The sequence below is a fragment of the Colletotrichum tamarilloi genome, assembly GCF_030869305.1.
Source record: "Colletotrichum tamarilloi strain Tom-12 chromosome Unknown Scaffold_7.1, whole genome shotgun sequence".
In the NCBI taxonomy this organism is placed as follows: domain Eukaryota; kingdom Fungi; phylum Ascomycota; class Sordariomycetes; order Glomerellales; family Glomerellaceae; genus Colletotrichum; species Colletotrichum tamarilloi.
The window spans coordinates 584181-596309 of record NW_026849390.1 but is presented as its reverse complement, the minus strand read 5'-3'; the positions used below and the strand labels follow the sequence as shown (position 1 = coordinate 596309).

Sequence of the window (12129 nt, the reverse complement as noted above, 5' to 3'; positions counted from 1 at the left end):
ACTCTTCCCAAAAAGGTCTCATCTCATTCTCAGCTGAACCGAGTTTTGCATGCCCAGCTGTAAGATAATAAGATGACTCGGCGCCACAACGAAAGGACACGCCGTGAAGATGTCGGTAGTCAAGATGCAGGCACGATGCACAATTGATACACAAACTCTCTCTCTTTGCATATCGTGAATGTCTCACATCAAGCTACAAGAGAAACCTCCACGGAGCAATAGGCAATTGGTAATCTAGCCAGACTTTGATGTGTAGAACGCCTCTTTAGTGCGGGGTATAAACTGCTCCAATGCAAACACTAAGAGTCCCCAGGGAAACGAAGCGTACAAAGTCACCTGACAACGTGGTAATCTGGCGTTTCCCCCAAGTCAATCGCGCGCAGAGGCGTCGTATGTGGCTTGGCCCTAGAGTTTCTTACACCCTTACCTCGTAGGATTCTAGCTCTTGCTAGCTTTGGCGTTCACGGACGATACTTTGCAGAGACGAGGAACCCCGCGCGTTACACCATGTTCCTGCCGTCAGCAATATTCACGGTCCCCACGGGGTCATGTCATGTCGGTGACTCAGATTCTTGGGATCGTCAACCAGCAAAGTAAGATAACATAAGCGACAAGAATTATTTGCGCCGAAACCCCGTGTCCGGACGATAGACTTGTCCGTTTCGTGGACGATGGACACGCCCGAAAATTGCTGTCTCTACATCTCCTGTCCTGTAGGAACGTATCCTGGTTCCAAGTTACGATTGAGTCCACTTGCTTGTCTCAACAAATTGTGGCGCTCACTAGGGAGAGATGTTCCCCCTCAACTTGTCAGCTTCGCTTCGTCCCGGTGAGGTTTATGAGGTATGAAAAGCTCTTAGATCGAATCTATAAAGAACCGCGCAAATAGTCTCTTTTGACTTTGTGATTCCATGCCAATTCATTCATTCCACCCGCACAACAAACATTCTACAGCCTCCTCACAACACAAGTTATCAATACCATTTCCATCTTCCAACATGACCACCACCGCCGAAGAGCCAAAGCAGACCTACCGCGGCAACTGCCACTGCAAGACCTTCGTCTACGAGGTCCAGCTCCCAGAGATCAAGTCCGCCAGCGCCTGCAATTGCAGCCTCTGCTCCAGAAAGGGTACCCTCTGGGTCATTCCCCAGCGCGACGACCTACGCTTCGTCAAAGGCGCCGAGGATGACCTCTCGACGTACAACTTTGGTCCTGGCCAGATTACGCACAAGGTGAGCCCCGGGAATCTGAACACGCGGAAACGAACAAGATTCTCTGCAATGAGTTTGAAATTGTGGTCTGTCGGTGTCCGGTAATGCTGACGACCTTTGGCCTCAAAGTTTTGCGGAAACTGTGCTACGCCCATCCTGGCGGATTCCCCCAACGGAATCGTTCTAAACGTGAGTATCTCGCATTCTTGCTGCGCCGTCTCAAGATCTGTCCGAGGGGGAAGAAGCACTAGGGCTGACATTTATGCAGGTGCGCTCGATCCAAGACCTCGATATTTGGGGACTGGAGAAGAAGACGTATGCAACCCCAAATCTCACAAAAAGTCGTTCATCAAATTACACAGATCGAAAATGCTGACCCGGCCTTTGCAGTTACGACGGCGCGTCTTACGGCGCCAACTACGAGCCTCACACCCACAACGGTCCCAGGCCGACGGCCGAGGTCGAGGGGGGCAAAGTTTACACCGGCAGCTGCCACTGCGGCGCTCTGACGGTGGCTGTCGTCAGTAAGCCCATTGACGAGACGTACGAAAACGAAGTCATCGAGTGCAACTGCAGCATCTGCGAAAGGGTCAGCAAACACCGCCCTGCTAATGCCGGCATCGGGGAAGGAAATTGTTGTGCTAACTTTCTTGAACAGAATGGATACGTCTGGGTGTACCCCAATAGCGACCAAGTCGTGCTGACGGGAGACGACGACAAGATTGGCCGCTACATCTTTGGACACCACATTCTCGCAAAGACGTTTTGCAAGAACTGCGGCGTCCCGATCACCAACCAGTTCAACCCGCTGAGCGAGGAGGAGCAGAGTAATCTGGTGGAGCTGGCGCAGTACTGGTACGAGAAGTCGAAGACGAGGCATCCCGTCAACGCGCGGGTTCTCGACGGGGTGGATGTGAAGAGTCTGAAGATTATCCAGATCGATGGCAAGGGTGAGCATCAGCCTGGATACGTGAACCCCTGAGGGACACAGCAGCGTGTACCGGTGATATCTGATGCGGCATTTGATGGCGAGGTTGTTTCGTAGTCGATCAAGATGAGGCGTTGAAAAGAAATCAAGAATTGAGCTTTCGGGTCGTATGGGTCCATATAGGAGCTCCATCGTCGTCAAACTTGGCCCACTGGAAAAACGAGCAACTGTCCTTGCCGGGCACGTTGCCCCCGTGACACATCCAAAAGTACCTCCCATGGTTCTCCTTCTTCCTCTGCACGACCCTTAGCACACATGGGATCCCGCAGTCGCATTTTGGCGTGTGTCGCGGGTGCATGTCGGCTCTATAATCGCGGTAGGTGATGTTAATGCGCTTGTTGCCGGCGACGGGATGCGGGTCGATAGCCTGCGCCGGCGCGATGCTGTGCTTCCACTCCTCTTGCATCTCGGCGTGCATCACGAGAAGGGAGTTGTGCGGGAGGTGAATCGAGATCTGGCCCTCTGCGTCGGCGTCCTCGGCCGTCATCGTCGTGCTATTTCCATTCTCGCCGCCGCCGTCCTTGGGGATGATCCTTCGCACGCGGAACTCCCGCGCGACGCCCAGTGATACCGACCCGATGACGGCGCGAGGTCCGAGATAGGTCAGCTGGTCGCTGTGCCACCCAACGTTCTCCTGGGGCCCATCGTAGCAGTTCACAAAGGCCATGTTGGGTGCCCAAGGGTTAGGCGACTGGTACCGAAGCTTCTTCCCCTCGGGGTAGCGGGTCTTAATTCTCGTCTGAATCTCTTCATTCACAGCCTCTGCGACTTTCGGTTTGACCTTGATGAGCTGCGGTGTGATGCGGCGAATGTCACTCAGCTTGGCACCGTTGTAGAGGTAGTCCGTCTTCTGCGTTTGAATCTCGTCGTAGCTTTCGACGTAGAAGCTCGACGTGTGCGGACTAGCCACGACGTTGTCGAATAGTTTGAAGGTAACATTCTTCTCAAAAGACTTTGCCTCCGTCATGAGCTCTCGCAAGAGGTCGTTGGCTTCCTCTGGCGGGAGGAAGTTGTGGATGACGGTGCACGGCGTGTGTTCAGCAATGTCGACAGGATCGTACAGGTGAAGCGTGGCCCCCTTCTTGGACATGAGTTTCTTCTTTGGCTGCGGACCGTTGCTGCTATCTTCCGACCTAAGGCCAAAGTGCCGGAGGGAACTCTGGGCACCGTTGACTCCATTTGACTTTTTGATCGGGATTTGCGCCTTGAGAGCCTCGAGCGATTCCGCGACAGAGCCATTGTGTGCTAAGAGCACGTCCAACAGTACATCTTGCTCCAAATTTGGATGAAGAGATGAAAGGATAGCCAGTTTCACCTCGGTTGGTTCATCATCCTCCGTGGGCTTCACCTCTTCAGTGAGTTTCCGCTTCTTTCTGATAAGAAACGAGTCCATGACGTAGATAGTCGAGGACGACACGAAAGACCGACCTCGATGTAAGTCATGAAGAGAGATGGAAATGCCCACCGATCTCGTTCAAGTTTTTGGAAAGGGAATCACCCGAGTCCAAGACTGAAGTACAAGCACCCCACTGGTCCGGACCCCATGTTTCTAGCAGGTGTCATTGCAAAGGGCGTACTGAGCAGGCGCGTGTGTAGCGCGAAAGCACGTGCTACTTCCCCCCACCTTGAAAACGCTGCCCCCGATAATCGCATCTCCAACTTTGCTGCATCTTCTGCCCCGCCATCCACACCACCCACTGCCCACTGGAGGCGTTGCCCGCAAACCCGCCTGGCCCTAGGTGCTTCCCCCCAGTCTGCCGAGGTACCCCGGATCGGGCGCGGTGATGTAACCGTCGACCGGCCAGAGCTATCCCGTCCCGCCGTCATATGCTTTTCCTGTGTGCGTTTGTAGCGGTACCTTAGCACCTTCCTTTGCCTGTGCCAACCACCAAACCTTACTTTTCCCTCGCTCTCGACCAGCGACGGACTCCAAAGAAAAGAGAAACCACGGGCCCATCGCATCGCGCATTGCGTTTGCGTGAACGTCGCCCGCCATGGCCCCAATGCTCGAATTCCGCACGCAGGGCTACAACCCCTACGCCGTAAAGTACTCGCCCTACTACGACTCGCGCATCGCCGTCGCATCGTCGGCCAACTTTGGCATCGTCGGCAACGGCCGCGTCTTCTGCCTCGGGCTGACGGCGCGAGGCATCGAAGTCGAGACGACGTGAGTCTATCCCCCCCCCCCCCCCCCGCCTTCTGCTTCTTTACCTCCTCCTTGGTTGGTAACTCACACAACCCATGGCAAAAACAGATTCGACACAAACGACTCGCAATATGACCTCGCCTGGTCCGAGATCAACGAGAACCAGCTCGTCGTCGCCTGCGGCGATGGCTCCATCAAGCTCTTCGACCTCGGCGTGAAGGACTTCCCCGTCATGAACTTTCACGAACACAAGCGCGAGACCTTTTCCGTCAACTGGAGCCCCATCACAAAGGACACCTTCGTCTCGAGCTCGTGGGACGGCACGATCAAAGTGGTATGTTTGGACAACACCAACCCACCAAAAGAGAGACCATCATATACTGACCAACCTGCTACAGTGGTCCCCAACCCGCGACCACTCCCTCCGCACCCTCCCCGTAGGAAACTGCACCTACTCAGCCTCCTTCCAGCCCTCCAACCCGCACATCATCTCCTCCGTCTCCTCCGACTCCCAAATCCGCATCTTTGACCTCCGCACCCCGGTATCCTCCCGCTACCACCTAACCTCCATGATCCCCGTCCACGCCGCGGGCCCATCCTTCCCCTCCGCCGCCCCGGGAGAAGTCCTCACCCACGACTGGAACAAGTACCGCGACACCGTCATCGCCACGGGCGGCGTCGACCGCGCCGTGCGCACCTTTGACATTCGGAACCCGACGGCGGGACCCGTGGCCGTCATGCAGGGCCACGAGTACGCCGTCCGCAGGCTGGCGTGGAGCCCGCACGCGAGCGATTTGCTGTTGACGGCGAGTTATGATATGACGGTGCGGTTGTGGGACGATCGGTCGAATGCGCCGCCTGCTGGTGGACCTGCGGGCGGGGCGCAGATTGGTGCGCAGGTTGGGGTTATGAACAGGCATACCGAGTTCGTTGTCGGTGTCGACTGGTGTCTGTTTGGTGTTGGCGGGTGGGTGGCTACCGTCGGCTGGGATGAGAGGGTTCTTCTCTGGGATGCCAACGCGCTGTTGGGTGGTGGTCGGTGAAAGTGGGAAGCGAGAGTTGGCCAAAGATGAGCTTTGTGCTTTTTCACGATGATCAGTCCATCTTATTTTGGGTTTTGAGGGGTGCTGATACCCTTTTCTTGGAAGAGGCACGCATTCTAGGCTTTTGATATTTGGGCGTTTGGGAGGGAATTCTTAGAGGGCGGGCGCGCGCGTACATAACGAGGATGGTGATAATCTTCAGAAACAGAAAGGGGGACCTGGCCAACCCCTTTTCTGGGAAAATCGTACATGGCTGTAAAATGACATTTGCCTAGCGTTACTTGGAGCTGATGGGACTCGCAATCAATACAAGTCTGATCTGATATGAACTGCTCAGGGAACTGTATGTGCAGGGCAGATCATTGCTGTCATTTAAGTTGATGAGCACACAGAGATAAGCACCGCCTTGACTTAGAATCAATGATATTGAGAAAAGCATCACGTGGTATTCAGCTCACACGAGACAAGAGTGGATTAAATGTTTGTATCTTTGAAGATGAGATTTGGAGATTCAATGTCCCTCAGTATTATTTACATGGCGCTACAACTGTGTAGCTTTTTATCACCCCGGTTAATCTCGTACAGTTGAAATCTCTCTCGAGGCGCTATAGTTCTGTCCCAATGCCGGTGGTGGTAATACAAGCACAACTCCCTCGAGTAAAGCCCCCCTTTTCCTGTGCTCCGTTACAAAAATGGTATGATACAAGCCTGTTTCCTTCTTAAAAACAGGAAGAAAGGGGAGTGGTGGTGATGGTGATGGGGGATTGGGTATGGGGTATGGTGTGACATGTCTAATTCAGTTTCCGAGGTCGTTAAAAAAACGTCTTCCGTATCTCACAGACCTTTTCCGATTCATTGGGGCCTTTGCTTTTTTCGTTGTTGGTTGTTCTCTTCTTTCCTCCGCTCGCGCCCACTACGCTTCCGGGGCGCTGGTGTCGTCATCTTCTGCTTTACCAGGAGGATCTCTGTTGACGCTCTCTTCCACCGAAGCCACGTCCTCCGCCCCGGCTGAAACCACCTGAACGGCGGTCAGAGGAACGGCGGTCAGAGCTGGTGCTGTCCATCTCCATCTTCTCAAAAGCATCGCGGGGCTCGCGGCGGCTGAAACCACCACGATCACCGCGGTCACCACCACGGCTGAAGCCTTCACGGTCGCCACGGCCGCCGCTGTCGCTACCGTATCTAGAGCCCGGCTGTCTGACATTGAGACCCCTGATTCTACGCAGACCACGCTTCTCGATAGTGGAAGCGCTCAGGGCGGGTGTATCGTCCTGCTCCATGGCACTGACCCACCACTCGCGGAGCTCGTCAACCTTGGCCTGAACGTTGTCGCGGTTCTGGCCGAACAGGGACAGGTAGGCAACCTCCAAGACTTGGGGGTCGACCCGAGCAGTAGCCTGGGTCACCTTCTCGCAAATCGTCGTAGGCTCATCTCCGCTGGTGAAGTCGTGCTGGGCACACTCGATCGTCTTGTTGGGCTTCAAGGGAAGGCCTTGCAGTTCCCGGCGGGCAAGGTCCATTTCGCTGTCGGCGAGAATCAACCATCCCTCACCCTCCTTGCCCGCACGAGCCGTGCGGCCGAGTCTGTGGATGTATTGCTCACGGTCTGAGGTAGCGCCAATCTGGATAACATGGGTGACATTGGGGAAATCGAGACCTCTGGCAGTAACGTCGGTGGAGAATAGGATGCCGGACCTGGCCTTGCGGAACAACTCTGCAGCCTTCGTGCGCTGACTCTGGGTGAGCTTGGAGTGGATTCTCCATCCCTGGACGCGGTCACGGTCGCCTCTCATCGTAATATCGACATCGCCAGCAAGATCGACCAAGGCTGACGTAGGCAAGAATACAAGGGCCTTGAAGGGCAGCAAGTCCCGGTCGGCAGTTCTCTTCTGGATTTCCTTGTCGATGAGCTCGTACATGGCAGGGAAGACATTGGCCCAGCCTCTGCAGTGGACAACGTGCTGATCAACTCTGTCGTGGGTGAGAACGTCGTCCTTGGAAATGGTCTGTATGAAGTCAAAGTTATCGGGCCGGACCCATTGGCGGGCAAGAGCGATGACGTTCTTGGGGATGGTAGCAGAGAAGAGCAGAGTCTGGCGCGCAGAAGTCTTGGGGTCGGGCAGCTGATCGACGATAGACTGCAGCTCTCTCTCGAAACCGACGTCGAGCATGCGGTCAGCCTCGTCGAGGACAATCGCAGCCAGGTTAGGTGCCTCAATTCCGCTGTAGGGGTCCTCGAGAAGGTCGTTGAGACGTCCGGGTGTACCAACGAGCAAGTGGCAACCTTCTCTACGGGTCTTGTGCAGCATCTCGCCCTTTCGTGTTCCACCGACGGCACGCTGGACGACCAGGCCCGTGCCCTGGCACAGCTTCTCGGCCTCGAGGGCGATTTGTTCGGCAAGCTCACGTGTAGGGGAGATGATGATTCCACGAATATCCTTTGAGCTGGCCTGGTAACGAGCCTTTCTGGTTGCAAGCGACGGATCCGCCGCAATCATCCTCTGCAGAATGGGAACGAGGAACGCCAGGGTCTTTCCGGTACCTGTCTTTGCTTGGGCGACACTGTGAGGTAGCGTTAGTATATTGTACGGCGTAGTCGCGCTGATGATGATTGAAATCTTCTTACAGGTCCATGCCCTTCAGTGCAGGCTCGATGGTTTTGCTCTGGACGTCCGTCATGTTCTCGTACCGCATTCTGTTCGTGATGGTGTCGACAAGGGTAGAGTGAACGCCCAACTTCGTCAAATCCGCGAACTTGGTCGTCAGACCCGAAGCGCTTCCTTCATCCTCGGCGACCGGCGCGGCCGCAGCGCTGGCGGCCTCGCTAGAGTACTGTCTAAACGCATTAATGCTGAGTGGCACGCGAAGCGCGCTTGCTGGAGCCTTTGCGATTGTCTGGAGGGTGGCAGGTCTGGTCGTTCGGAGAGCCGGGGCGGCGAAGGTTGCGCCGCTGATGCGAGCGCACCTCCTGAGGGATTGGCGAAACATTTGTATGTGTGTGTCTTTGTAGAAAGTGATTAAAAACAGTAGCTACCGAAGAAAAAGGACGATACAATACAGCTCTTTGGTTCTAGAAAGAAAAAAAGGGAGTGGGCGAAAGAGGGTATGTAGGATGCAAATCTGTCGTCCTCTTTTTTCGCCAGTTGGATTGCGAGAAGGAGCTGTGAGACAGGAGGCGAGCCGATAAGAATTTTTTCCCGGCCTTATCTGCCCATCACTCACGTTTTCGCTGAGCTTCGGTTGGTTCCTTTGGTTTTCGGTGGGTCTTTCCTGCGACTAACAGGGGACGGGATGAAGCAGCCTCTCATTGACGCGCCCCGGGGCGCTCCGGCTTCGACCCCTGCGAGGCAAGCTTTTAGCGTCTATCATCGGAGCCACATACTTTGGCTCTCTCAACTCAACCTCAGCTAATGTGAACAATCACGAACCTTTGCCTACTCCCTTTGCTCAAACATACACTGAAGTTCCAACGATGTGCCAGAGTCGTATGACAAACCAATACCCTTTTGTAGACCGGTCAGAACGGACAGTAGAAGGTCTGGCCAAGTTTATGGCGGGTAGCCGGTTTGCTGTACTCCGTATCCCTGCTCAACTTAGTCTTCCCTTACTCTGTACTTTATCTATCATAAGAATCTCGAGGGAAGCAACTCTCACTCGTTTGCACCAACAAAAACCAAAGGTCGTTGATTCATTAGTGTTGAAAATGAGTTTCTCTATAACCCAATCCTTGTGCACCACCTACATTTCGTGGCGATGCGCTGGCGAAACTCCGATTTCTTTGATCATCGCAGGAAACCTCCTATTCAAGTAAGCTCTCAAGTGAGATGCAAATGACAAGAGGCTTCCCTAACTAAGCTCAACCCAGCAAGCTAGTGTGAGCTATTGTAAAGCTCAGTTAGAGCCCGCTCCATCCCACACTTGGTCTAACTGAATCTTTCAAGTAGAGATGTTCCACCTAGAAAAAGTACCTGCGTTTGCAGCAACCACCATACCTAACCAGAAACAAGGAAACGGAGATATACGCCGAAAGTCTAAACCCGAAAAAATATGATAAAATTCCCATATCATAGTGCGTTAAATGTCCTCATGTCGGTCATCTCATTGTCTCTTGGGCGCCACGATGGACAGGCCCTCACCGACACCATCGGATAGACCTCCCGTGAGGCCCTCAACCGTCCAGGCAACGGCCTCTGTGAGAGCCTGCCCGAGCCTGCCGTCGCCAACGTTGTACAGCGCCCCGGTTATGCGCATTTCCTTGCTGCCGATCGCGTTGGCGAGACCCATGCCCGCACCCACAAGGTTCTCCGATATGCGGTACTCCCTCTCCGTGCGGGCCGCTAACCGCAGCATGAGGATGATGTACGGCAGCGCCAGGTGGATGAGGATGAAGATGTTGACGACTGCGATTTGGACGCCCCGGTGAAGAATCGATCTGCCGTTGTTCGCACCCCGCGACGGAGAATATGCCCGGCCGCCTGGACTTGGTGGTGGGATGAAATTGGAGGGTGTCGACGTGCGGAGTCGGTGAAGCTCGTGTTCGTTTAGGTCGCTAGGAAGGGCCTTGAGGATGTACTCGACGCCGTCGAGAAACGCTTTCCTCTCAAAATCGGCTGCCGGCCGCCTTGAGGGATGCCTCAACTCATCTTGGGCGACGGCGATCAAAGCAAGTCCTGCGGAGCAAAAGGTAAGTCGGAGGCATCAACCAATATCACAACGGCTCTCACCTTGCTGAGCGAAGCGCCAATCTACGTTTGAATATTGGCTAGACGCTTGCTGTTGCTGTTGCTGATAATACTGTTCCGTTTGTTGCCGCTGCTGCTCATGCTTCTCGGCCGCCGATCGCACCTCATACGTCCGATGCTCTGTGGCCACCAAGCTCATGTGCTGCTCTTCCGTGCTCTCGGAGACGAGGCGCGCCTGCGTGATATTTCTGTGGACGCCGTCGTCGAGTCCCGACAGGGTGCGGGTGTGTGATTGCCTGCTCGAGGTGAGGGTTTGCATGCTTGCGCTCTTGCGGATAGACCGCAGCGGCGGTAGCCGGGACTGAAGAGATGTTGGCAGCATGGAGAAGACCGTCGATGACATTCTATTCTGCGGGAGAGTAATCTCTTCGAAAATGGGACCCCAGGGCCGCAAGGGGGGCATTGTGTTTTTATTATTCCCCTCTTGAGCGGGAGGAAGGCGAAGGAAGGGGGGTAAGTCGCTACCGTCCGTCCGTCCGCTTGTGTTGACAATCTATGGTTGTCGGGGAATTCGGTGAGATGGCGTGGCGGTCTGTTCTCGGTCTGCTATTCTGGTAAGTCCCAGGCTTGTGATGGCGAGGGCGTAGGGCGTTGTCGCCAGTGAAGGAATGTTACGGACCAAGAACGTCGAGATCTAGCCCAAGCGCCCGTTGCTTTGCGACTGAGGGAATGTTGTCGAGAAAAAGTGTTGATAAGAGAGTGCCCCGCTTGTTGTAAATCCCACGTTCAGATGTGCTTGCGGCAACGGTCGTACGCAAGTGAGAGTGGTTGGAATTTTTGAGTCTAAGATAGGTAGGATGCTACGCAGAGGAAGACGACGAAGATGAATTGGCCAAAAAAAAAAATTAAAAATTGTTTGGCTGATCCAGGTCGAGTCCTAGGATAATCAGTGGGTTTGAAGCTTCTTTGAGCGAGTTGCAAAATCCAAGGTGAGACAAAGAAAGCGAAGGGGGAGGGGGGGGGAAAGGTTTAAGAGAAGAGGCAAGGTCAAGCAAGGCCAGTCACGGAGTGCAGTACCTAGTAGAGCAAGGTAGTAGTAGGTACTTTGGAGTCTCGACTAAGAAGCGAAAGAACCTGCAAGTGGAGGGGCAGATGGAGTGTATCGGTTGGGAGTGGTGAATGACCTGTTTCTGCCCCCGGTTTGCATCTTCTTTCTTTGGTAGTCGTTCCCGCTGAGGCGGGTAGGGGGCGGGAAATCTGATGGGCGGATGGATCGAATCGGCGGTGGCCGGCTCGCAGATAGTCTGATACGAAGTGGAAAAGAAAGTCCCGTCAGATGAGGCAAAGTTTACCTCATGTTTTGGGAGATAATACGTCTCTCTACTTCTCGAGTCTCTGCAAGCACGGAACCTTGGCTGTCAAATGCAGAGTCGGAGAACGGCAAGGTACGGATAACGATGAAAAAGGTACTTTGAAGTCCTCATGTCTTTGTTACGTACTATGCGCGTCGCACCGTATTGCGTAGCAGAACTGCGCAACATGCTGGTCGAACCATGATACAGTGACTTAACACAAAGGCCCCCCCCCCCTCCCGCCTCCCATCTTAGCTGACCATGCCCAAACAGCCTTTTGCAGTATTTTTCTTCCTTCTTTGCCCCATGCTAATTATCGCAGATTCGTTCGCCCTGTTTTTCTTCTTCGTTTCCTCGTCTGTGGCAGTGGATATGTCCTGCGGTGAAGGCGGGCCCCACGGGGAGGGACTTGCAGTCGAGTCAGCCAGTCCAAAAAGCATGTGAAAGACAGAAATGTTGGGTCGAAGCGGGGCTCTCTATCGGTCTTGTCTTTCTCTATCTGATCCATCCATGCTCCCATGCCCATAGCCACCCACAAAACACATGGCGCCAATGCAGCGAATGCATGAAGAGGTAGCCCTCACGCGGTAGTCTACGGATACGCCCTGTCTCTCACACGCACACTCACTCTCTGAGTCTTTCGAGGGTCCCCACCCCAGGTACATGCGCGCAATTAGGACGCTAAGTGTTACAAGGGTCCAGTG

At 54.4% G+C, this 12129-nt stretch overlaps 5 protein-coding genes across 5 annotated transcripts; 2 read left to right on the top strand and 3 right to left on the bottom strand.

Annotated features, from left to right (window-relative positions):
* Nucleotides 1–998: 998 nt before the first annotated feature.
* Nucleotides 999–2196, top strand: CTAM01_03121 (glutathione-dependent formaldehyde-activating enzyme; the record flags this gene model as incomplete). Its single annotated transcript, XM_060519158.1, has 5 exons — nt 999–1235; nt 1344–1403; nt 1483–1529; nt 1605–1803; nt 1873–2196. 5 exons carry the CDS (start codon nt 999–1001, stop codon nt 2194–2196), a joined length of 867 nt encoding a protein of 288 aa, XP_060386157.1.
* A 91-nt stretch (nt 2197–2287) lies between these two features.
* CTAM01_03120 (GRF zinc finger) lies at nt 2288–3595 on the bottom strand (the record flags this gene model as incomplete). The annotated part of the gene is made up of 1 exon (XM_060519157.1): nt 2288–3595. The coding sequence occupies one exon, from the start codon at nt 3593–3595 to the stop codon at nt 2288–2290; it is 1308 nt and encodes a 435-aa protein (XP_060386156.1).
* A 601-nt stretch (nt 3596–4196) lies between these two features.
* CTAM01_03119 (WD repeat domain-containing protein) lies at nt 4197–5391 on the top strand (the record flags this gene model as incomplete). The annotated part of the gene is made up of 3 exons (XM_060519156.1): nt 4197–4369; nt 4457–4682; nt 4747–5391. The coding sequence occupies 3 exons, from the start codon at nt 4197–4199 to the stop codon at nt 5389–5391; spliced, it is 1044 nt and encodes a 347-aa protein (XP_060386155.1).
* A 950-nt stretch (nt 5392–6341) lies between these two features.
* CTAM01_03118 (DEAD/DEAH box helicase) lies at nt 6342–8379 on the bottom strand (the record flags this gene model as incomplete). The annotated part of the gene is made up of 2 exons (XM_060519155.1): nt 6342–7953; nt 8018–8379. The coding sequence occupies 2 exons, from the start codon at nt 8377–8379 to the stop codon at nt 6342–6344; spliced, it is 1974 nt and encodes a 657-aa protein (XP_060386154.1).
* A 1110-nt stretch (nt 8380–9489) lies between these two features.
* On the bottom strand, nt 9490–10536 carry CTAM01_03117 (uncharacterized protein; the record flags this gene model as incomplete). Its single annotated transcript, XM_060519154.1, has 2 exons — nt 9490–10061; nt 10116–10536. The coding sequence occupies 2 exons, from the start codon at nt 10534–10536 to the stop codon at nt 9490–9492; spliced, it is 993 nt and encodes a 330-aa protein (XP_060386153.1).
* Nucleotides 10537–12129: the final 1593 nt, after the last annotated feature.